Source organism: Carcharodon carcharias, chromosome 7 (assembly GCF_017639515.1).
Source record: "Carcharodon carcharias isolate sCarCar2 chromosome 7, sCarCar2.pri, whole genome shotgun sequence".
In the NCBI taxonomy this organism is placed as follows: domain Eukaryota; kingdom Metazoa; phylum Chordata; class Chondrichthyes; order Lamniformes; family Lamnidae; genus Carcharodon; species Carcharodon carcharias.
Window position 1 is genome coordinate 164,070,002 of NC_054473.1, and position 26,657 is coordinate 164,096,658.

At 39.6% G+C, this 26,657-nt stretch overlaps 1 protein-coding gene across 1 annotated transcript in view; it reads right to left on the minus strand.

The window, feature by feature from the left end:
• Positions 1 to 26,657, minus strand: part of zfhx3 (zinc finger homeobox 3) — a 452,533-nt gene that overhangs the window by 283,605 nt on the left and 142,271 nt on the right. The window contains exon 3 of the mRNA XM_041191401.1: positions 24,180 to 24,676. Within this exon, the coding sequence (XP_041047335.1) occupies positions 24,180 to 24,676 (497 nt within the window). The remainder of the gene's footprint in view (positions 1 to 24,179; positions 24,677 to 26,657) is intronic.

Below are 26,657 nucleotides of genomic sequence, written 5' to 3' on the forward strand. Positions count from 1 at the left end.
CTGAGTGCACCTCCACGCATATGCCAAATTTCAGTGCTCACGCTCCTCTGGCCCCCACCCCGGCAGTGCTGAGGTTATCAGCGTGCGTTTCACGCTGGCTGAGCCGTTAATTGGCCACCCAGCGTGAAATCGCAGTCGGGGCTCGATCGCAGACGGCGGTCAGTTTCACCCACCCAACGAGGTAAAAATCCTCCCCATGGTCTTTGCTTATTATGTAATTTGACTAGCTTGCTGTCAGAGGCCATCTCTACCTTAGGAGGGAAGATTAGGGGTTGCACTTCTGATGGGGCTTAAAAAATGGGACTAAGGGCAGTTGAAAATAGGGCAACAGCTCTGTATTGTGAATTGTCCCTCTCTTCTGTTTGTCAAACTCACTTAGATTTGCAAAGGGAAGGAAGAGGTGGAATAGAGAAAGCAAGTGATTTTTTTTTACACGTGTCTCAGACTGGGAGGTGGAATATTTCTGTCCACAATGGGGATACCACCTAAAATGTAATACGGTGTGGAGCAGAAACACCTCTTTAAAGAATAATGAAAATTAAAGTACAACAAATTAAGGACATTGTAGAAACATTAAGTGTCATAAAATCCACTAAGCATACCTTTAACTCAGTGCCAAAAAATATAAAATTTAACCCATGCCTTATGTATATCACTGGACAGTGAATTTCTTTCACCTTCCAGTTCTTATGACACTGCTTCTCTGTTTACCTACCCACCGCCACCAGTCCCCAAGGAGCTGTCCACCACCCAAGTCTGTTATTAACAGCCCCATTAACAAATAGCATTACCGGTATCCAGGAACTTGTGCTAATATGTATAGCCCCTCAGAGAACCATCTTCTGCCCCCAACACGCAAAGAGCTACATCAATGTGCAGGGCTTTGCAAAGCAAAAACCCCTCATACTTGTCAGCATGGAAAAGTGGTGCCGATTTTCATTGCTCTCTCCTCTCAACAATCTCTGATAGGAATATTCAGAATCAGAGATATAGCAGTCAATTTCACATATGTTAGTGACCAATTACTTAAAAGCAAAAAATACTTTTTTAAGCCTCATTGACACACCGCTATTTTGGATTAACTAGTCACATCTTTCTACTAATTCTGCATGTTCATATGTGTAAAGTTTCATGTTCTGCTCTACAGAGTTTTAGCAAAATAAAATAAGTTTCAGCTAGACTGGACAGCACACTTAGGAACCAGTATAAATGACAAAGAGACCAGATAGAGCGTTGCTATCTCTATGAGTTTATACAGCAAGTAACTGAGCCATGCAGACAGCAAGATCTGCAGCCTAGTTACAGCCAGAGTGGCATTAAGAGCATAGTAATTGACACCTCGCCACCTTTGGCTTGGGAGGAACAAACTGTATAATTTTTTAAAAAGCTGTACCCTTTAAATGTGGCCAAAGTAGTCTAACAATATGGATGTACCCCTTTAATCCAATAGAAGTGTAAACATTATTTATACATCTGACTGCAGTGCTTGCTGTACAGTAACCTGCTGCTTCTATAAAATGCATATGTGCGAAACCACTGAAGTGAGAGTTGTCTGACCTCTTTCAAGCATCTGTGTCTGTAAAAAAAAAAAGTGGAATTCACAAACCCCCTTCTGTTTACCTGCAATTTTAATGACCTCCTCTCTTAAATCAAGTCACACGGTTCCTATAAAGGTACTGTATTCATTTAAAAAAATTTTTAAAGAATATTTCTTGATGAGAAAACAAGGTGTGAAGGATATTTTCCAGAGCAACAATGAAAACCAGATGACAATCTTTCTACCACAGGAGAGCTTTATTACAAAAGGATGTAATCTTCAAACACTTTTCGGCTGCTTAGGAACGAAAATGGAGAAAACATGAGCACACAATGGTAGGTGATTTATAGACTGCAGGCATGCAGAGCAAAAGCAGCCAACAATTAGGCAAAATATTGTTATTAATACATGAGAAAGGTCTAAAGCATTGCAAGGACACAAAGTCCAGACCAAGAAAAAAAGGAAAGAAATTAATCAACATGAAAATATTTGGGATTGTGCAAGACTTGCTGGCTGAAGATGGAAATACACAGTACAGAAATATTTTACTGCTAATCCTTTTAGGTTTTTAAAGTACATCTTTCCCCATTTTTTAAGATGCGGTAATACTGCTTTCATCTTCCCTCCCCAGTCTTTGCTAAGTACCACGATGGGAATCTGTAATAAACGAACAAAAGGCATGGTTCTGTCAGGAGGTTAAAGGGGAGACAAGAAGTCCTTCCCAGCAGTGAAATATCATTCCAACCCTCAGCTACATGTGTGATATTCTATTTCTTTTACATCTGTGACTTTTCACTGTTATCCTGTTGCTGAAAAAATTGGGGGACACATTGAGAGATTAATGGGCAGATCACATTCCATACAGCTGTTATGCACATGAAGTATAGCAAGCACCCAGTGTTATAACACTATCCTCCAAGTGCTACCATTGACCAATAATGAGAGGGCGAGAGTGCATCATTTGCAGGATACAATGGCTTTTTCTTGCATGATGAAATTGATTTCAAAGGAAGAACACACAAAGCTTCATTCCCCCACTGCCTATCCTGCCAGCTGGTAGAAAAATCATTGCTTTTCTTTTAAATTATGGAGCTCATTTAAGACACTTAATTCAACTTGGAAAGAAAAACAGGATATATTCTAAAAAAGAATGAAGCTCCTCATTTTACTATACCGTCCTGGCAAAATGGACTTGATTTGCAAAACACTACTTTGACTGTTCTTGCTCTCTAATTGAGGGGCTGCTTCTTTCCTTGTCACTGTCATCCTTTATCATTTCCCCAATTTTCTTCTATCTTCAGCAAGCACTAGCTTGTGCTGAGGTGCTGTTCTAAAGGTGCTGGTTTGCCTTATTCATGACGCTTCTGCCTGGACAGAGTGTGTAGACAGGTTAATGAATACAGAGGGCATCATAGTGGAGTCTAATCCTATGTTCATCCAATGTCTATAGACATGTTTTCCAGGAGTAGTCAGTGGGCAGTAATCAGGAACAGCACATAAATCAATCACTGCCACTTGTGCACTGTAATTTTACTGACCATTATTGCTCTCACACTTAGATCTACTTTTCTTTTTTAAAAAGTGGCAAGGGTGTGGGTGGGCAGTAGGGAACCCAGAAATATCCAAACTACTCAGGAGTCATTTATTTATCTTTATTTATATTGGGCAATATTTCTTTTTTTCTCCATTTCTTCCTCTATACTTTCTCTTTTTATAGGCAGCCCTGTTATATCTCATACCAACGGACATTCTTCACGTCAACCTGGGCAATGAGTGACCATGTGCGTATCATTCAACCACGTGAACGCACAATAGTCAAACCCGAATGAGATACACTTTCAACTTGCAAACAATCTCCTTACTTAAGATGTAGGTTGCTCAAAATTATAAGGCACACAGACCGACAAACAGCAGCAGTTTAATACCATGCCCTTTCAGGTAACAGTTAAGTGTATTTTGTTTATTTCCACTGTGATGAAGTGACACTACATATGCTGTGAAAATCTTGTTCAAAGTCACAAAATTAATGACAGAATTTGAAAGCTCTGCAAGTGAAGGCTGAAGGTTCAATAATCACTTTCATACCTTCAATAGTTAACGCGCATTTAGTACTAACCACACAAAACAGCACACCAGAAGTAAAATTTACAAAAAAAAACGTACAAATGGCATCAAATGGGCTGGCATTAAATCAAACCAGCAGGATTTCAAACTCTCAGACGACTTCTTGTTTCTTTTACTTCAAACACTAATGATCGGCCCTTTACCTTGAGGCTCAAGACCTAAGTAAACTAGTTGTGAACAAATTAGGAGATTATAAAATTAAATTCACCTCATATTGTAAATAAATATTATGATTCAAAAAGTTGTACATTTGTGTGATGTTACAATTTACTGAAATTTACAAAAAGATCACAGTGATTTTTTTAGGTTATTTTATATTCTTTGGAAACTCAAATTTAGCAAAATGATTCAATTTATTCTACCGAAGCAGTTTTAAATATTAAAGGTTCTGTTAAAATAGAAGTACTGTCATTAAATGTTAGTTTCTTTAAATGCTCCAGGTTATATTTTGAAAAGTTTCTTTTTTCATAAATTGCAATGGCAATTGTTATTTGGAAGTGATTTTTTTTTTAACAAACGCACATCTAATGAAACTGGGAATGAATTCTTTATTCTTATGCTTAGGATTTTGATATAAATAGCAAACAGTGGGGATCTTCCACCTGGTGCATTAAAATGTTCCATAGATAAGGTGAACAAAACATCCAGAATATCATGTGGAGACTATTGCTGTTCAGAGTCAATGATTGCTTCTATCGCAGGCAGGACCTGCATCTGTCTTTTAAACTTCAATTCAATTTTAGATAACCCTTTGGCAAAGAGCTTCTCCTGAATAAGAACAAGCCCTTTACTGTTACATGTTATAGTTCTACTGCACTAAGTGCTATATTTTGGCTGCTAGAATTGTGCTTTTCAATTACCTGAAGAAAAACATCTAAAATAAAATTAACACATTCAATAAAAAATAACACAACACAAGAACTGAACTGGCATGGAGTTACACAGTAGAACTTTAATTCAACAACGCTGATGGTGTCATAAAGCACCAACAAACAAACGGAGTCTTTTTTAAACGCATTATGGATTTAAGCTTTGTTCTTTTTTGGTATAAAGGAGATTTCCATTTAAAAACAAACTTTATTTTTCTTATTGTAATGTTGTGGCCGGCCACTCATAACACCGTAGACAGTGCACATTACAAATGACACAGTAACAAAACTGTTAGTGACGTGGGATGTGAAGGCATAAGCCATAGGCTAATAGAGCAACTTTATTAGGATCCATGGCAGTATATTATCTCAGGATAATAGCTCTTAGTTATTAGTTAGTAGGAAGGCAAAATAATCTTTTACAGAAGAAAGTTGATCAAAATTCTTGCTTCAGTGTCTTGAATATTGCGGGTGAATTTGGCCTGCATCACATATTTGGGTTTCTTGGATTCTACGGTATAGACCTTAAACCAGGGCTGGTGTACATTAAACTTTAAACCAGTCAACTTGCTTCTATAAAAAGACACCCTACAACTTGGTAACAAGCATATGCCAATTATGTGCCCAGCATCTCACATTTTCTTCAGTCAGGAGACTTGTAATATACCCTCACTGGAGTCACATCATAAAGCTCTGAGGTAGTCCAAAAAAATGGTAAGTTTTCAGGAATTTAAAGTCACCATCAACAAAGATATTATTTTGGTCTTAAGCTTTGCTCTTGCCTTGACAAATTCGGGACACACGATTATTGCTTCCTCGCACTAGCTGTCATGTATTTACAAATGCTCACAAGAAAAGGAAATATCAGGACATTTAACAGAAAAATCCCCACATTCTCTTGTGGTAGTTGCCTAACTGTTAGAACATGCTATATATAGCACTGTCCGTATACACTATATTATTATATTAGCTCTGCGTTCATCTGGAGATACACCTGACCTGGTGAAATCTTGAAAAACCTGGTGAAGTTGGAACAAAGAATAGACAAAGGATAAGACTTCCCACCACCACCACCTCCCGCCCCACTCCAAATGGTGTTCTAATTAAAGTGGGGATGCTAAAGAGGCTGAACTCCCTGCCTAATGGCGCTTTAGGAGTAACCAGCATCACACTGAATGCAACGTTTCAAGGTAGCGCCCCACCACCACTTTCTCAAACATAATTAGGGATGGGTAATATTGGCTGGCATTGCCAGAAGATGCCCATATCCAATGAATGATGATATAAAAACAATACACCATTAAGCTACCTTTAAAGTGCCATATAAATGCCACAGAATAATGTCTAGACATTCACCTCTAGATCTGTGTTGACGTGTAATGATACTGACAGGCCACTAAGCTGCTCTCTCTCTCTTTCACAGCTCAGGTTCCAAAGAGACTAAACAATGCCGACAATAAGAAATAGACAGAGAAATCATTAATTTGAGAGGAATGCATCTGCTTGCTAATTAAAGTATATTCTCAAAAAAGTTCCAATTATTAGTTAATGACCTCATCCTCAGGCTACTATTGTTTTATGTGAAGGCGTCACTAGCAAAGATGCTTCAAACACAATCACTGCATTAAGAAAAAACACAGGAGCTAATTTCTGCCTCCATATCGTATTTTCCTATTAAGATTACGACAAAGCACTTATATTAAAACTGTTGGTTACTGTTTTTCAGATTTTAATTAATGCTTTTATATAGTGACACAACTTAACAGAGCAGTGGCCTGATTAATTACTGTCCTTCTTTCAGCATCAATTTTACTTTAAAAAAGCCAACATTTTCAAGTTAAAATGTGGCTGGACTTTTTTTCTGTAGGATAAGGTAGTTTGTCCACAGAAAAGGTATATTATGGGATGCTAGAACCAAGTATAAAAAATTTTCATCAAATTCGTTTCTTATTATATTTCAATAGTTTAAACAAAATACAAAGAAAAACAACAGCTTATTAAAGTTATCAGAAGCTAAGTACTGAGAAAGAACAAGATGCATATTTAATCTTTGATACTATCAACGCATTACAGTCTATTCATTAAAAAAAACAAGAGGCAAAACAGTAACAGTTACTTATACTGATAATATTACCGGCAACTCCCCAAGTTATGAAACTTAGGCTTTTTCTCATGAAAACTTTAAGCCCTATGAACAAATTTTTTATTTGGTATTTGACAATCAGGAATTTGAACTTGTGGAAAAGTTTCCAGACCCAGATGAATCTACTATTTGCCAAAAGTTCAGTCCACTTCCACCTTCAAAATCTAGCATGGTGATAAAGCATTCAGGTGAAGGTGCCAAAACAGAAGATTTTTCCCCTATCAAAATTTTTGGCTTGTGAGGTATTTTACAGCTTATGACAAAGTATTAGGCAGAATCAATAACTTGTAGCAATGTTGCAGTATGTTGTAATAATTAATTTTTAAGAAAGACGGAATTTGACAATCCTTTTTAATAAAGCACCAATTCCTCTGTTGTCCACATTTAACATGACCACAGCAACATTGCCCAACAATTTTCTAATCCATCTACAAAATTTATGCTGCTGCATTATCTTCCTGGTATTGAGTCTACTGTATCACTACCTCTACAGTCCACCCAGTTTCAGACCAGAGGAAGAAACAGTCATGTTCAATGTGGTTAATAAAAACAGAGAATGCTGGAAAAACTCAGCTGATCTGACAGCATCTGTGAAGAGAGAAACACGGTTAACGTTCCGAGTCCGTATGACTCTTCTTCAGATGTGGTATTGCCACTACTGATATGACACTGACTATATCTAAGGCTCTCATATACAGCCTTCTGTTGCTATTGACAATAGTCAGTTCTGCCATCTTTAGCCAAATCTAAAAGTAAAAGTGAGACTGGCGTTTAGGAGTGGGATCACGGCTTGAGTCTTAAAGGATGATTTTGAAAATGATTTTCAACCAGCTGACTCCTCCAACATCATAAGTTACATACATAAGGAAGAAAAATTGGAATTCTGTTTTGGTCTCCACATTTCCTGCCAGTTGGGCTCCATAGTCAGAAACTGGTTGGGGCGTAAACCGGTGTTGGTTTAGCAATGGAGCACATCTAAGGAGTGGGGAAAAGTGCACCTTCTTCAGTAAATGGAGTTTGTACAATACTCTCACCTTTTTCTACTGTCAAAATGTGCACAGAATGTTATTCGGCAGCACGACTGAGGACCATTGGAAGAAAACAAGGCCACTGTACTATACCCTGCACTTTAATGTGCACAGCTCTACGTTGCTGTATTAACCTACCTGACTGTTACTGCTGATAAGTAAATTGATTTAGTTTGTCCACATAAAATTGATTACTGAAATTATAATCACTGACTGGTAAATATTCAAAAATCCAACAAGTCCAAGGTAAAATTTCTATCCTCCTATTATAAACAATGCCTCCTGACTTTACATGAAATTTATCTAGTCATCATTGTACCTAGTCATGTAGAAAAGTATTTAAGCTTTATCAAGAGCTAGATTAAGCGATCCCAATGGGATGGTGGGTAAAGCTATTGAAATGAAAAAATTGCAGGTTGGATTCCTGATTTGTGGTAAGTTTGCTGCACTCCTGAACACTGCCCAGAGACCCCTGGAAAAAACCATACCCATCGACAATGGCGGAGGATAAGATCACTCCTGGCTGTGACACCCTCCCCATGCGAACAGCCTACTGACATTGTCTAGATCCACATGTGAAGAATGGCCACTTTGTAGGGGATTGCTGAAGCTCTACCTTGTACAGAGTGTCAGTAAGGAAAGAAAGGAAAGAGAATTCCATCAACTGTCTTACTCCCAACTTTCCCCAGTATCAGCAGTACGCATCCTGAATTGATTATTCTGTTTGTATGACAAGCGTGCTTAAAAGGGCTTAAGCATTAAATTTAGAACTATACAATAAATTCCACTGCCCCTTTCCTTCTCCTAGAGAAGTAAGAAGCCTCCCAAGTGTCTCTACACTTTCTTATGCCAACTGCAATGAAAATTAACTCATTCCCATCTTAAACACAGGGAAAAAAAGCTATGGAGTGAAGGTGCAATTGATGAATTCCCAATAATGGGATCCAGAATAATGTTCTTAGTGTGTTTATTGAGTGTTCTGCTGTTCATTAATACTGTACTTTGTCTGTGTTGTGTATCCAGAAAACTCTATTTTAGCTCCATCAACACTTTTACACAAACTACCCCACAAATGTTCCTACAATACCCTGAGCATTTCAAAAATGGAACATTCAGAGATAACAATAAACAGTTGTATCACCACAAGGTTTATGATGTAGAAGCAAATCAGGAGCTCCGAGGTAGCATTTGCATTCACAAAATATATGCAATTGTGAAAATATAGGGTTGGATTTTACAGCCCCCAGCCAGTGTGCTTGAAGGTGGGGGAGCTCATAAAATAAAGTAGGTGGCCTTCCCATTGCCTTTCCACCTTGTCATGGGGGTGCAGGGAAGGCACCAGGCAGCCCACCCCCCTGCAGCCTAGTGTAGCCCTTAAATAGAGATTAATGGCCAGTTAAGGGCCTCATTCCTCCTTTGTTGCTATTTTACTTGCGGCATGGGAAAGCGGAGGCAAGGCAGGCAGCACAACAGCTTTCACTGCACAGGCTGCTGTCAGGCAAAAAAAGGGGGTACTTCCTTTCAGGTGCCACATCAGAGACCCTCTCCCCACTCGCCCCCACGATCCTTTAACCCTTCCCTTCCCTAGCCTCTCTAATGCAGCCCCTCACCTGCCCTCACTGGGGCCTCCCAGCCAAGCCCATTCAAAACACCAGACATGCCTTGGAGTCTGAGTTCCATGACTCTTCTTCCCCACAGACAGCCTACTGACCCAGTAATAGCCACTGCTCAATCCTGGTGCTGCTAGGACTAAACTCGGGAGGTGGGGAATATGTCTCGCCGTAAAATCCACACCATATTTTCTAATAGCTTTAGTGGCAGGATCTAACTCAAAGTAATCCTGCAATGAACTCTTATTTGATGCTTTTTCAATTCATGTTAACAGTTTCAAACAAAGATAACATTGTTGATCCAGCTCTACCTATCCCCCCTTAAACCAGTTTATATTTCACCTCGTTTCTATTTTTACTTAGTTCTGTTGAAGAGTCATACGGGCTGGAAATGTTAATTGTGTTCCTCTCCGCAGATGCTTCCAGACCTGCTTATTTTTGTTTTGGATTTCCAGCATCCACAGTTTTTTGCTTTTATATTATAACATTGTAATGGTTACTCTGGACTTGTTTCATACAAAGTCCTACAAAATTTGCAGAGCCTTGGAGTCTTTTATACTTGCCCTATATTTTATTTCAATGACATGAATTATAATTTAACCATGCCAGAAATATAACTGCACAGTTTAGTTTTTTAAAAAATAAAGCAATGCAGCATTCCTCAATCTGTGGCCCCAGGCTCATCCATGAACCTTAAGAACAAGTCCAGAGGGATACCAAGATGTTCTGGGGAGGGGGGGGGGGGTGGTGGAATCAACATTTTAAGATCTGCATTCATTCCATGTACTGATCGTGAGGCCTTGACCAGGGTCAAGTCAGTCAGAGTGAGTCTTGTATACAAAAGAGTGAGAAGCATTGGCCTAATGGCCCTAATCTGCAAGGTGTTAAGGCAGAATGTGGTTGAAAGTTTACATTGAACCCCCTAAGGAACAGAATATCACAGCACTGATGGAGACTTAATGATGCTCTCTCACATGTGTGAGAGCCATTATAATGACTGCTCCTGCATGAAGCTTTTATTTCTGATAGTCTTCAATGTAGTCTTTGTAGTCCATAAGGGTTAGAGTGTGATTGTAGGATTCACAACATTGTGGGCAATAGGCCCTGATGTATGCATGATGGAAATATAAGTAACCAGTGCGGTTCTTTTCCATAGCCGCACCATCAAGGTTTAATTCTGGCCAGCATTTGGGTTTAGCATTTTGAATGAGAACAGGTGTAACACTGATATTGATATACTGTACTTAATTCAGCTGAAATTTCCCAATTGTGAAAAATCCCTGATCTGAGTCTGTTATTCATTTAATCAATAGTTTAGTGTAGACCTGGGGCCTCATGCAAGCCTGTCAGGTCACATTCAGGCCTTTGATGTAACAAAAGCAATTATTACATTCCTCGTGATGAGCTGTACCTGCGTGCTGCAAAACAGAACACTGTATCAACACTCTTTTTACTGTGCACAGCCGCATCTGGAAAAAGACACGCGATATTTTAACTCAAACATAAACGTATCCTCCCCTTGGAGCAGGCAGCCACTTCTGAGCAGAACTTAGTGCAAGCCCAATTTCCCTCACTCTGAGTTTTGTTGCCAATGCACACTCACTTAAAAGTTGTAGTTGCATTCCTGAAAAGTGCAACTTTTAGTGAAACAACTTTAAGTGAATCCGATTTTCCCATTAAAACCAATGTAAAAGCTGTAGTTAGGTTCTGTAGGATATTTGTCATCAGAAAAACAATTAAAACATTATACCATGTGAGTAGAACTACTTTACATTGCTGAAGTCCTATATCAGTAAATTAAATAACCTTTAAAATATAAACAAAGTAACTTTCTGCTTACCTCCCGCTTGCTGCCTCCCCTGCTCACCACCGATCCCACTTGCCACACATCCTGTTCCCGAACCTCCCAGTTGCTGTGGGCCCTTCCTCTTGCCAATCTTCCAGTTCACAGCATCTGCTGCTCCCTGACCCTCCTGGTCACTGCACCCTTCACCTCGCTGACCCTCACACTCCTCACATCCTTCTCCTGAGCCCTTGGCTAATCAAGACCTCTGGAGATGAACAGCAAGAGGCAAGAGGAACAGCTTTGACTTGAATGCGGTAAACCACGAACTAGAGCATCAGCAGCAAGAGAAAGGGTCGGAGAGCAGCTGATACCATGAGCTGAAGGGTCAGCAGCAAGAGGAAGGATCAGGGAGTGGCAGAGGCTGCTCCAAAATTGCAACAATTAAATACACACAGCCCTACATCAGACCTGATGCAAAGTAACTTTAAAATGAAATTTGCGACATTAAATGAGAATACAGCCCCCATTAACTGATCAACGTTAAAGTGAAATGACTTAAAACATGGCAAGTTAAAATGGGGACTTACTGTATCTCTGTATTTGTAAAGTTTCCAAGAGACATGTTGAAATATGCAGCATACAAGCACATTGGGCTGGATTTTACAGGGTGCCATGGTCCCTGCATCCTCCCCACCCCCTCACTGGCTAAAAGACTATGGCAGAATCAGCCCACGATCCCAACAGCTGCCCTGCAGCAACTTAACGCTAGGCGCAGCATTAATTGCTTTAAGGCAATACATCCCCCCATTCTCAGGAGGAAGCCCGCCATAGTGAGCTGCTGGCCAATCAGACAAGGAGCCACTGCTGGGACTACAAGCAGATCCCAATGCTGAAGAGCCCGAACTGACAGTTAAGTCAAGGATTGGGGGTCGTGGCAATGGGAACGAGTGGGAAGAGTGGGGGACCAGGTTCAAGAGGCCAAAGAGAAGGTTATGGGAGGTGTCTCCAATAAATTGAGGGAGCCCCCAAAAAGGGGTTCCCTCCACTCTTGGCCAACACCAGCCCATGTAGCTAAAACTGCCAGGCTTCTATCAGGACTCCCCCAGCCATTGCCCACTTAAAGTCCTCAATAGGGCCAAGGTTGAGCAGGCTGCCTAATGCCCCCAATAACATTTCAGACAGGTTGTGGGCGGGTGGGTATAGACAGCGGGAGGGCCACTCACTGAACGTTACGTGAACCACCCCCCCCCCACCACCACCCTGCCTTCAAACCGTCAGCGGGAGGAGCATAAAATCCACCCCAGTGTTACTTGTGCAGCATATTTAAGACAGAGGGGTTTAAAAATATATCTGTATACATATATGTGTGTAAATAGCTAGGATCTCTTTCTGTAGTTTATTAATTCTTCAATTTGGATGGAGTGTCAGTACTTTTATAAATGCAAACTCTTGCATCAACTCTTTTTAATTATAATGTTGGAGAATGACAAAGTTATAGATAAATTCACAAACATCAAGAGTTGCCTTTCAATTCAAATGTTATATATTCAAACAGTTTGACAGAATATTTCACTCACTGTGTGAGACATCCAAAATTAGGCTCATGCAAAGCACTGGACACTAACCAGCTACTGGAGAATTTTCACCCAGGACTGATAGAGAAAAGACAGCTCAGCGTGGGTAGGGAGGGTGGGGGAGTGGTGTTATTACCGAGTTATGATATATTTAAACTTTTCCTCATCTCAAAAAAATTCAGCAACATTGGCTTCAGCCTAAATGAACTCCATTTTGAAAGAAATCTCTAAGGGTTAAAAACCTAATGGAATTATGAGATTTATACCATTTTGATTCACCATGCCAAAGAATGCATAAATTAATTAGAAGCAACCCTCCTTGAAAATGTCTATCCGCATAACCACTTACAGCATTCCAGAAGGCAAGTTTTAAAAGGTAGTTTTTTTTAAATGATACAATTTAAGCTGCAGGAACTGTACTGCTCAACAGTTCAAACTGAATTGGTTACAACTACGAATAAACAAAATAAGCCAACTTCAGCAAATGCAGACAGCAGGAAAAGGGAGAGGGAGTACATTAGAGATTTCATCTGTGATAGGACCTATGCTCGCACTCACTCTGTAACTGGCATCTGGAGCGGATTTGCTACAACAGACATTGAAGAACTAGATTACATCCAGTTAACTGAGCTCTAAACTGATTATGCATGTGCCAAACTAATGGATTACATTTGCAAGAGGAAAAATAACATCCAATCAATCTCAATTACTGCAGACCACACCAGCCCAGATAAACTTGAAAGTATCCAGCAACTACCCACAACTGCAGCTCCCCTCCCCACCAATCTTCTACATATAGGGCTTGGGATATTAAGCCAGAAATAAAAGTAGCTGATGGAGAAATACCATCACTGTGTTGTAACAAACATCAAAAAGACTGTAACCCTTTCTGTGGGCTGTCTCTCCCAATATTTACTAACTATAAAAAAAACACTGCACTCTACATGTCTATGATTTGCCTCTCTCTTTTTAATATGTTAAATAATGTCTTTGATATAATAGCAATATAAGACTTGTGATATAGTGTTGGGATGGGTGAGGTGGGGGTGAAATTCCCAGTTGAATTTTGCCCCCATTGAGTCAGCATCAAGTGCAGTTTTCAGGTAAAGTGGAATTAGAGGGTGGTGGATAATTGGTCAATGCCATGCAGATATAACTGAGTCCCCATTTTAAAGTTATACATTCTATCCATATATTTATAATCCATTATAAATTCCTTCAGTCCACAGTTCTAATGGGAACTACCTATGTAAACTTGTCAGGCTAGAATTCCCGACATCTGGCAGTCATGGTGCAGCAATGCCTTTACTGGCAGGAGGGTGTAATTACACTGTTACAAATTTACAGAGGATGTCAATAGCAGAGAAAATTGACAGGAAATGCATGCAGATGCAAGACTTTTTAATATTATAGATGTCAACATTTATTTGTGTCTTTATAGAAAGGCCTGTTTATGCTAGATTGGCTTAAATGTTGGCTTAATGGAACCTAAAGATGTCCAAAAATTCATTCTTTTTAAAATTAAAAATAGGACTGTGTTCAACTCCCAGCTTTGACTTTTATGGAAGCTTGCTTTTCTCTCAATGGTGGAGTAGAAGAGTAGCAAATCCCAGCAAGCCATCAGGAGGAGCACTTTGTGCTTGCAAAATGTTCTGTCCCCAGGAGAATGTTAAGGGAGGAGGGGAATGGCCTTGGAGAATCCAATATTGTACTCTGTCTCACCATCCACAGAATGATGGCGTTTAGCTAGAAGAAGGAAGCAGCAAAGGTCTAAATGGGGAAAGTATAAGTTTTAAATAGTTGAGCATTAAAAATGTCGATACATTTAGCAATGTTGCTCATTTATGCATCAAAACAGTGATTGGTGTAATTATAAATCAAAATATGTAATAGTTTGTGATAAAGGTTCAGGATTAAAACATCAGCAACAAACACTGAAGTGAACTGCATTTGGAGACACACTGCTATAAGAAGCTTTTGAAGCTTCAATTTAAATACACAAACACACATTCATTTGGAAAAGGGAAGTGAATATCTACTTGCCTCAGTTTGGGAGTAGGGGACAACACTATTGTGTATGTACTGTCCTGTGCCAAGAGAAAGGCACAGTGTGAAAACATGGGAGAACCAAGGTAGAGATGGATAGCTGTCATTTGCAAGGTTTATGCATCAATACTGAAGTGAATTATCAATATCTGATAATATTGCAATATCTACTGAAAGAACTATTTTATACCACTTACATATCCCTCAATGCCCTTTTCTTTTGATACCCTAATTTTGAATTGTCTCTGCTAATTCTCAAATCCTGCCTTCAACAGAAAAATACATTACTTCCACAAATGTGAGAAAACGGAAACTCCTCCATAAAGTACCCACACATCCTTCCCTTCTCCAGAGAGTAAAGTTTTAGGTTGGCAATTTTTTTTTCATTACTCAGCCCTCAAGGAATCAGTTTCATAATCCTCCTCTGGACTTCACCCAATAATTCTACATCGCTCCTGTATTAAAGTGACCAAAATTGAAAACCTACTCCAAATATGGCCTCAACTGATGCCAAATACAATTTCAAAATCACCTCCTTGTATTTATCCCAAACTAGATGTATCAACATTCAGTTTGCTTTCTTCCATCATCTGCAAACATGCATCAATAGTTTTAATGATCAACCAACCAATACTCCCATTATTCCCTTTCTGTTCTGCTACCTTGTGGACTACTTATTATGTACTCTCCATTCTTACCTCCTCTATATTTATCTGTATATTTATCTTTTAGATGAAACATTAAACCAAGGCCCTATGTGCTGACTCAGGTAAAATAAAAGAGCCCACAGCACTATTCGAGGAGCAGGGAAGTTGTCCTGGCCTACAATCATCCCTCAAATAACACCAGAGGATGCTTCCCCTGGCTGGTGAGTCTAAAACCAGTGGACAGCGTTTGAGAATAAGGGGTAGTCCATTTAAGACTGAGATGAGTAATAATTCCTTCACTCAGAGGGTGGTGAATCTTTGGAACTTCCCTATCTCAGAGGACTGAGGAAGCTCAATTGCTGAGCACATTCAAGACAGAAATTGATAGATTTCTAGATACTAATGACAGCAGGGGATATTTGGATAGCATATGAAAATGGCATTGAGGTAATTGATCAGCCATGATCGAATTGAACAGCAGAGCACACTCGATGGGTCAAACGGCCTACTTCTGCTCCTTTGTCCTATGTCCCTACCTCTAAATTCAGACCTAACTGGTCACTTATCTCCTTGTCATTTCAGTAACCTTACTGTGCTACTTTGATTGCCTACAAAACAACAGTGACAACACTTAAAAGAGAAGTGCTTTTATTGTATTCATTTATAGGATGTAGGCATTGCTGGCTAGGCCAGCATTTATTGACCATCCCTAATTGCCCTTGAGAAGGTGCTGGTGAACTGCCTTCTTGAATCGCTGCAGTCCATGTGGTGTAGGTACACCCACAGTTCTGTTAGGGAGGGAGTTCCAGGATTTTGTCCCCAGTGACAGTGAAAGAATGGATATATTTCCAAGTTAGCATGGTGAGTGACATGGAGGGGAACTTCCAGGTGGTGGTGTTCCCATCTATCTGCTGCCCTTGTCCTTCTAGATGGTAGCGTCATGTGTTTGGAAAGTGCTATCTAAGGAGCCTTGGTGAATTCCTGAAATGCATCTTGTCGGCGGTACACACTGCTGCACTGTGTTGGTGGTGGAGGGAGTGAATGATTGTGGAAGGGATGCCAATCAAGCAGGTTGCTTTGTCCTGGATTGTGTCACACTTCTTGAGGGTTGTTGGAACTGCAATCATCCAGACAAGTGGATAATATTGACTCACACCCCTGACTTGTGCCTTGTAGATGGTGGACAGGCTTTGGGAAGTCAGAAGGTGAGTTACCTGCCACAGGATTCCTAGCTTCTGATCTACTTTTGTAGCCATGGTATTTATATGCCTAGTCCAGTTCAACTTCTGGTCAATGGTAACCCCCAGAATGTTAATAGTAGGGGATTCAGCGATGGTAATGCCATTGAACATCAAGGGGTGATGGTTAGATTCTCTCTTGTTGGAGATGGTCATTGCCTAGCATTTGTGTGGTACGAATGTTACTTGCCACTTGTCAACCCAAGCCTAGATATTGTCCAGGTTTTGCTACAGCTGGACATGGGCTGCTTTCAGATGTCCTGAGGACATGAAAGATGTTATATTTATCGAAGTTTTTTTCTATATTATTTTCCACAACACCCATTCCTATAACATGAGTGGGACTACTGATTGTTGCTGAATGTTTGGTTGTGGCTGTGGGCCTATAAGCACTGTGAGCTGAGATTAGACTGCCTAAACTTTGTTTGGGCCCATGCAAAGCCAGCTATGCTGTGCCATAAATCTGACTGGATTCAAACCCAGGCTCCCAGAGATGTGAAAGAACAGGACTCGGCTGTGACACCTTATATCACTCAGCCCCCAGAAGACAGTTTCACTAAAGCCACTTTAACAAGTTTTTTCACTAATCATACTCAATATTGTGTCTGAATTACAGTCCTAGATGGATTTAGAGAAGGTGGCACAGTCTCTAGTTTTAATGTGCAGTTTTCCTTTTGAGCCTTTAGTCAGATTTCTAATAGATTCTTACAAGGAAAGTAAGTGGGACCTACTCACATAAAGTCAGAATTGAGCAAAAAAATCATTGCATTTGCTCTTTCACCTTATTTTTTCAGGCTGATATTAGAATTACAAATTATGTAACATGAATACGCGCATTCCTGAACTTGTTATTCATTCATGAGTTAATAACCTATTAAATGATCCTGATCCACATCCTGAGTACTGGCTGACAGGAATAGTGAATGCTTAAGTGGGTCTCTGCCCACTCATGGTCCATGGGAAAAAAATACAAAAAGACCCAAATGACAGCCTTGATATTCCAAATGCATTGGAAGTTCGTCAATGTTCCTCGTACCAAAGAAAATCACATTGTGAATGCTCGCTTTAGCTTTCAAGAGTCGTAATTTAGACAAAGTTCATGTACATCAAGTAGTGGATGAAGGTATTCTTCTCACCTGGATAAACAATGAAAGGTTCACATCAACCATTTTAGCACTCAGACTCCAAAATTCATGTATACGGTGGTACTCATGGATTCTGGAACAAGGTGATATTCCGAGATTAGCTACTTGTCTGTGTGCAACTAAAATTGAACAATACTACAAACGTAAGCACAACAGGTGAATGAATAATTCATGCAAATTAATTAAATCCACTCCAACTGAGAGTTAAAAAAGTACTGAAGCCTTCATGCAGGGAGAATATTGTTTCCACAAGTGTTTGTTCTAACTCTTTTTTAATCATTTTAAAATGCCCTTATTTCCAGGACAAACTAACCAACAAAGTACTAAATCTGGTCAAATTTAGCAATGGTTATGGTAAATATATCCATTTTATATATTTTTTTCTGAGTTCTGACAAAAAGTCATTGGCTTGAAATGTTAAACATTGTTCTATCCACAGAAGCTGTCAGGTCCGCCGAGTATTTCCAGCATCTGCCATATTTTGCTGAATGTAATTAACGGCCGGCCAGCGTGAAAGGTGGGCTGAAATGCTCAGCACTGCCAGGGTGGGGGGTGTGGGAGGAGGGTGAGCACTGAAGTCAGTGCGGGCACGGGGGAGCGTTCACAGAATGCTCCCTGAAGGGGGAGAACAGCCTCAGGCAACTGAAGAATAAAAGATTTTCAAATGCTGAAAAAAATGTCCACGGCTTAGTCACCTGAACATATGGCTGATGTAAATTCTGTCCAAACGTTTATATCTTTTCGTTTAATTAATCCCAGAAACCTCATCCCGCCCTTGGATGTAACGTTGGATGGGTAATGAAAAATCACCGTTGATCACTTCATTAATGGCCTTAATAGGCCCCTTCATTGTTGACAGGTGCGCTGCCAACTCCCATCCGTGCTCGCCAAAACATCGCACAAGTGCGCGATGACATCGGGATGCTCGCCCGACGTCATCACAGACTATTTCACACTCAAGCGGGTGCGCGCCTGCATGCAGAGTGAAACATTTTGCCCTATGTCTTCATCCACTTCCTGCCAACATTTGTTGCAGCACCACCATCAGTGGGAGGGTGCAACTACAGCACGACACCTTTAGACAGACAATTTTCATTATTAATGTGGGCATAGTAATTTATATGAAAATTAAGGCAGAATGTTTGACTTGAAAATGGGAGCTAAATTACATCTGTGTTTCCTGGCCCATATGTCCTTCTGGCTTCTAATTATGAGTGATGGGTCAAGAAAAGTATTGGCTAAATAGAAATTTCCTCAGAACTTGCCTAACATGTTTCATATTTAATGCTCCTTTTATGCAAAGAAGAATTTGCTATACTGAACCATTCCTTCCCTATTCCATCAATAATTTCTCTCTAAACATTAAATTGCACTACAAAATGTGAGTCAGTATTTAGTTCATGGATTCTCAGAAGCAGGCCTTTAGAATGACATCTCAGGCATGTTAAATGATAGAGCTATGTTGTTGTGTGGCTCTTCTTTGACGCACTATGCAGCCAGGTTATGCACAGAAACTGTTCCCAAAAATGCAGCTGTTCTGTGATTCTATCTTTTTTTAAATGAAACAGCTTTACTGGCAGGAAAGCTGCACTAAAAAAAATTGTCCCAAAGCTACTGCCAAGTTGGGTTAACTACAAGCCTGTGCCTGACATTGAGTGGAAGGTAAGTGGAATAAGGCTAGTAGATTTATGGCCATTTGTACCTGATTGTTCATACTAAAGCCATTATGGAATGATTAGAGAAAAAGGTGAAGCTTTAAGTCCAGTGAAAATCAATACAACTGTCTACAGCAATTCAGTTGCCTGAGTCGAGTACCATTAACTGGATCTTTATCCCGTCTTAGGTTACAGGGAGCTGGGTACAGGCTTGCTGCATGCCTACCTGAACAGTTCTCTGAAATCAGGAGGTTAAGCCATTTTTCTCCACTTCCATAAACAATGATTTTTGCGTCTAAATGTTGCCACAGATTATAAATTACACTCAATATTATGAAAATTGCGTGAAAGCTGTTGAAAACTACATCTTAATGTTTGCCAGCAATTCCTACTCTTCTTTCTCCCCCTCAATGCATCACCAACTGTCTACAGCAGAGACTTACCATACTATGATATCATCATATTCACATCCTCTGATACCAATACAAAAAGGAAACTGAAAGTAACACTAAATATCCTCAATTGTAATCATAAATATACATTGAGCAAAGTTGCCCTTTTGGTTTTTTTGCTGTGTTTCAAATCTCAATCATACATTTTATTTAATCACCATCACATTTTTGGTCTTCTCTCTGTTTGAAGTTTTAAACACAATTTTGCTTTATTTGCACTGTACACATGGATAATTCTCATTTCAGTTCATGGGAGAAAGGAAATTAGGAAGCAGTTAAGAAATAAGGTCTCTAAACCAATTCCACTGAAGCCTTTTACATCCATTCTCACATTCTCTAACTCCTTCCTTTTTAGGAGAAATAGCATGCTGAATAATAGTACATATCAATATTGGCGCAAAAACCAAATAGGCAGCAAGTTAACATCCATCCATTCATGTTTCTTAACTCTTTGAAGTTTTGTAAAAATATACAGCCTTCCACACAGCACGGTCAAGGATGTTTGTTGGTTCATTTCTAGTAACGTGTGCTATAAAGTAGAACAAGAGCAACCGCTTCTGCAGATGAGTGGAAACCATTTTTTAATTTATACCATGTGTGATCTTGAAAGAAGCTGAAAACAAACAATTTGAACCTCTGGGATTTTGAGTAGGACTCTCTGCTCCTTTTGGTCAAAAAGCTGTCCCAGATCTCAAAGACGGAGGTATTTCTGAGTAAGTTTGACCTTACATTTGCCAGAAGGATAGTCTCCAAATATGTTGTACTGCATATTTATATAGCCAGCAACAAAAATAAATTGAACATTTGTTATCTTAGCTGAAAATTCCAACAATTAAAACCCTTATTTCTCAAGTTCTAAAAACTGCATCTACAGGATTCTAATATCCAGGCACAAACAAAACTGGAATAGAATCTGCTGCAAGGTCCACACCAGAAACCCCTCCCCATAATTTTATATTTCACTTGTCTGTTCTAGTTTGGACAAATTCATTCATCAATCACAACTCCACATAAAGGGCATTAAAATTATAGAGAGCACAACACATCAGATTTTAGGCTAAGTTTAAAAATTAGACATTTTTGCATAAGAAAGAGAAATTAATTTTGATAAATGGCATCATCAGATTAATTTTACCCTTTGCTCACAGGTCAAGCTGATGGGACTCATTATTTTAAAATTAAAAATATTAGCATTTTGATTTCAAATACACAAACACTTGAATGTACAGGAGCATGCTTACGGTTGAGGCACGTTAATAATGGTGAGGCTTTTTCCAGTTTGAATAACAAAAGGCTAACAATTCAATATTAGTGTAGATGATGATGTTGATGGCCAGACCATTCTTATATTTCCCAATAAATTGTCCTAGTTTTTATATCATACATATTTGCCTGCCTTTGTAAAATTGTTTTGCTTTGTTCTACATGTTCTTTATCACTTTGAGAAAAAAGTAAGGGAGAAAGAGAAACAAGGAATTGAGAGAGTGAGTGAGGAAGAGAGAGAGAGAGAAAGCAGAGGGGAGGAGAGAAGGAAGGGGAGAGCAAGGGGCAGAGAGAGGGGAGGGGGACAGAAAAGGAGGATAGGCAAGAGAGATTAAGAGAATTATCAAACAGGGCATTGATAACAGGTAGAAATCATCGTACAAGGGAAAGTTGCACAGCACAATTTCCATGGTGTTTCCTGCAAATTTAACACTGTGAAGAGAACAGCAAGATGGAGCATCTTTCTTTTAAGAGGAAAAATGGAGCTTGAGGAAGAGCGGACACTAATGCCTATCAGCTAAAAAGATGAAATGTGGTACATGTCACAACATTCTATATTGGCAAAGCGGGCATTTTGCCCCGAAATCTTTGCAGTAGCTTGATTCATCCGAAGCCACTTCAGAGGGAAGTTACGTATCAACTACATGGAAGTGACTGGAGTCACATATAGGTCAGGCTGTTTAAGGTTGGCAAGTTTTACTCCTAAAGGACATTTGTGAACCAGTTGGGTTTTTACATCTGATAACTTCACAGTCATTTCTACTGAAGCCAACTTCTTTTTCCCAGTTTTATTCTGAACTGAATTCAGATTCTCAACTATCATGATGGGATTTGAACTCACATTCTCTGCAATATTGAAACTTGCAGAAAGGTTACACGAATCAGTTATGAAATAGAAGTGGAAAAATCAGCATCAATCCAGGGAGTAGGCAAGGAACCTACAGATGTGATACGATGTGATACAGATGTGATACAGGAGTGATACAAACGAGGAGGAGAGGATGAACAGTAAGGAGCAAGTGGATTACAGCAGTGAACAAGACATTTCTGAGATATGCTGCATGCTAACTGCTATGGAACAATCTCAGTTGGACTCAAAAGCTGTAAAAGTACAGGGCAGGGGGAATGCGGAAGATATGGCAGATGACAGAAATTCAGAAATACTTAGCAGGTGGGATGACTTGTTGACAATGAAAGAAACAGAAAGAACTACTCAGGAGGGTGAATCTGGGCTAGGCAGATAGGTGCTGGTGGTACTGGTCCACGTAACAACCTGAAATCAGAAACACAATAACATATATTGGTCAAGCTTACAGATGATGACAAACTGCTGGGTGGGTAGAGGTCAGGGGAGTCCTGTCTGATACAGCAGCCAAGAAATTGCACAGGAGGAACCTAGATAATAGTTACAAGTGGGCAGGGCTAAGGCAGATAAAATTCAAAGGTCTTATACAGTGCAGGAATAAACATAGGACATATTAATGAATAATATTGAGTGAGCTTGAGAAGTGAGTGAAAAAGCTCATGGACTGATATACTCAGCAATGATCATGTCCGGTCAGTGCAGAGCTTCAGTCAACAAAACAAACATAATTTGGAGCTATACAAATCAGTGGATTGGGAGCTAGAAGCTAACATGCTGCACCTTTTGCATTTGGTCCTAATCACCAAGGAAAACATACAAGCCCTCAAAGCGGTAAGGTGAGGGGTCATAGAAGAGATCTCTGATGACAAAGGATTGAGTTGAAGAAAAGCTAGAAATCTTAGATTCTTCAGCCTAGAAAGGAGGCAAAATAGCTGGGGACATTATAGAAGTGGAAATCAAAAAGCTAAATTCTGAGCCCTATTTCAAGCTAAACTGGACACATATACATGAGAACATGGGGGACAAAAAAGTTCTCAGCTGATATCAGGAAACATTTCCTCTTAGAAAAAAATGGCGGGTACATGGAATAGTGGAGATAAAAGCTTAAGTCAGTCAAGAGGAAGTTAGATATGTGGAGAAAAATTACTATATTTTCTATGAAAGAAAAAGCTAGATGGACCAAATGGCCTCTGCAATCTATACTTGTCTTTATGAACTTTGTATAGAGTTGAGAGAGGCATGAAGCATTTGGACTGAACTGATATTGTGTAACCAATAGGAGAGACAGAAGTACGCGTGGCTCACCACCATCACCTTCTCAAGGACAACTAAGGATAGGGAATTAATGCTGGCTTTGGCAGCAATGCCCACATCCTATGAATGAATATAAAAATAGTTAAAAAGTAGGAACAAAAGCATAAAGTGAATGAGAGAAGAAAGTGACAAGTTCATAATAACATCTCATTTTAACCTAACAAACTTGACCTTAACATTTACGTTTTTTTTTTTAAACAGACCCTAGGTGGTGCGTATTGGGAGGCAACATCTGTACCCCATGTTTTCACGAATTGGCTAAAATGGATGATGGTACTGATTATTGCGTCGGGCAAATAAGATGGGCAATCAGTCATGTGAAACCTGTTGAGCAATTGCCTGAAGGGCAAATCTTCAGAAAGCTTGATGTCAAACCCTGATTAAATAGGTAGGCTTTTCTTTTTTTAAAAAAGCAAAACAATTTGTCTTGAGACAACAACCCCTCCCCCAACCGCTACCAACTACGCTTACGTTAAATTCAGAATCCTCAAGTCAGTTCATAATCTTTTTACACCATTTGAATTGACAACTGTAAAATCAAACTTTTTTTCTTCCCTAAACCAAAATACATCTAACTTGAGCAATATTTTGTTCTCATCTAAGCCCATCTCTTCGAGGACTATCTATTAACCAATTGTACAACAAATGTTCATTCAAAAGCATAGATTTTAACTGTATTATTTTTGGATAAACCATATATAAACATTTTAGTTGTCACTGAAAATTTGCAGGGAAGGCTGACATCAAAGATAAACATGACCACCATAGAACAACCCTCCAATCCCAGATATTTGCTTTGGAGTTACAATATGTAAAGGATTTAATGATTGCTGTCCAGTGCCATTAGGGAAAGCCTCCAATGGGAAGATGTTGCTTTCCTTACCTTGTATAGTTTCAAGCTGGCCTCATGCCTCGAGTTGACAGTGTGCAGTCGCAGCTTTTCAATGCTGTTGGTGTAGTAGTCGCATGCATTGCATTTCAAGTGCACTGGGTTCCCAATCGCCACGCATTTCAGTCGCCACTCGTTGGCCTTGCCCCCTTCCTTGATGTGTGCTACAAGCTGGTATTTTTGCACGTGCTTATCTGTCTTACAGTGCAACTGGAAGTTGGCCTTGAGCTGGGTGTTGTAGCGGCAGAGCTTACACTGGTAGGAGTCACCAATGACTGCTTTCCACTCCTCCTCGGGCAGGTGGCGCTCAATGTTCATGTGCAGGCTGAGTGTCTCCAGGTTGTCTGTAGTGAATCGGTTGCAGACCGCACACTGAAAAAGCTTCAAAGAAGGGTCATTCGTGGTTGTGAATGTTTCGCCAAGGTTCATGAGTTCTTCTGACACCAGTTGCCCACCTCCCAGTCGCATGTCAAGAGGAATCTCACCACCAACTGCACAAGACCAAAAACAAAAATGAAATGATTAGTAACAACCCCAAGAAGGATGTTCGTACGCTGTAAGGTGTTGACCTGACAACAAACCCACTGATCTGCTAGTCTGAATTCCTCTCCTAAAGCTAACATTGACAATGCTGCCTCTGTTAATGAGGTCAAATCTACCCATCAATATCTAGGAATAAAACTGCAACAAGGTACGGCTTTATGTAAATGAAATGGCAAATCTGCTGCCGTGTTCAACTGGTATAGACGATAGTGACAGGTGTATATTCATTTGATTTGTTAATGGTGAGCTGTGCACAAGAGTCTGCTTTAGGCTCATGTCCCTGAATGCAAGACTAGATGGTCAAAACTCATTTCACTTGTGATCAGTTATTAGCCTTCAGGGACAGTGATTCCTATCAGCTAATGCCAGATTAGATTTAAACTTTAGCCTCTACAGGTTTCAAAGCTAAACATTCAGCGTGCACGTAGCAATAGGAAACATGGTCAAAACATGGCTGATCAAGCTCAAAATTACTTGCTGTTGTGTCTCCTGTGTCAGCAATTTTAGTAGTAACATCACTTAAGGATGCAGCTTAAAAAAAAATCCATTATTCATTTTAATTACTGTCAGCACCCAGGTATATTGATGACGGTGACCATTTCGGTGTCAGCTTAAAAAGGGGTTGCTGACAGCAATGAACCTGTCCTGGAATCTAACACTTTTACATAAAGCAGCTCAAGCAAGAAGCAACTCAAACTAATAATTGTTTAAGCACATCACTGCAAGTATTTTTAATACCGAGAATGTTTCTACATAGTCCCCATTTTATTGAGCACTGCAAGATTTCCTACTGTACTAGTGATTGTTAGGCCCAAATGAAATTTCAAAGTATGCTCTTGATCAATCAGAACCTGGAAGGCAAATGATCGGGCCACGCTTTTAATAGAGACTCTTTTAATGAATTTCTAACTGACGGTGTTATTCCAAAACATTAAACAGTCTTTTTTTTTTTAATTCAGTTACTGACAGAGCTATTGGGTGATTCTAGAACTTTGTTTTTATTTTAGACATTCATCAATTGCACTTTAAGATTTTATCTGTAAATGAAAGGCTGTAAATGCAAAAGTAGGGGCTTTTTGAGGCAACACTGTGTAGAATGGCAATTCAAAACTGGTCTTTGTCTATTGATTGGCATATATAGAAATAATATCATTCTTAACGCTTTCAGCTACAAGGTGAAAAAAATAGGTGGCTTAGCAAAAAAAGAGCGATTGTAAAAAAATATTCAATATGCAAAGCAGTTTTAAATAGCTGTAGTGAAACTTGTGTTATGTTTCAGCAACAGCACAGAGGTAGAGCTAATTATCCCATTACTGCGTCAATACATCCATTTAACAGAGTTGTGTCAGTGCCAGTGCGATGGGTGATCTCATCAGTGGAAGGTGAAAACCTCTGAGCTGTACAGATCTGTCTAATGCCTCTTACTACACAATCTTTAATACATCATTGACCAGACAAAACCGAGAGCTGACCTTGTCCAACTTACAGTAAATTAATAACAACAAGCTCTTTATTTATAGTATAAAAGCTCTACAACTGTGAATGGCGCTTCCTAATTTCATAAAATTCAGTTCTTAGGATGAATTAGCTTTAAATCCAGTGTACGGTTTATATTCTTTTAAATAGAAGAGATCGGTATTATGTGCTCCCTCACTACCCCCACCCCATTGTTCAGGTTTTCGTTCCCCCAGAAATGAAGTTCTGCTACCTTACAATGCTCCATCTAGTGGTCTGGCTGAGAAATGGGTGAACCCATCCAATCAAAGCACATGCAATTTTGAATAACAGTTTGGTCACAGTTGGAATTCAGAATCTGAATGTTACCACTGGACCGTTTGGATCACTGTTTGGACTAATCAGTTTCTATCAAACCCCGGCAACATGACCTCAAATTTGTCATTGGAAATAGCTGTTTAAAATTATCTTCTC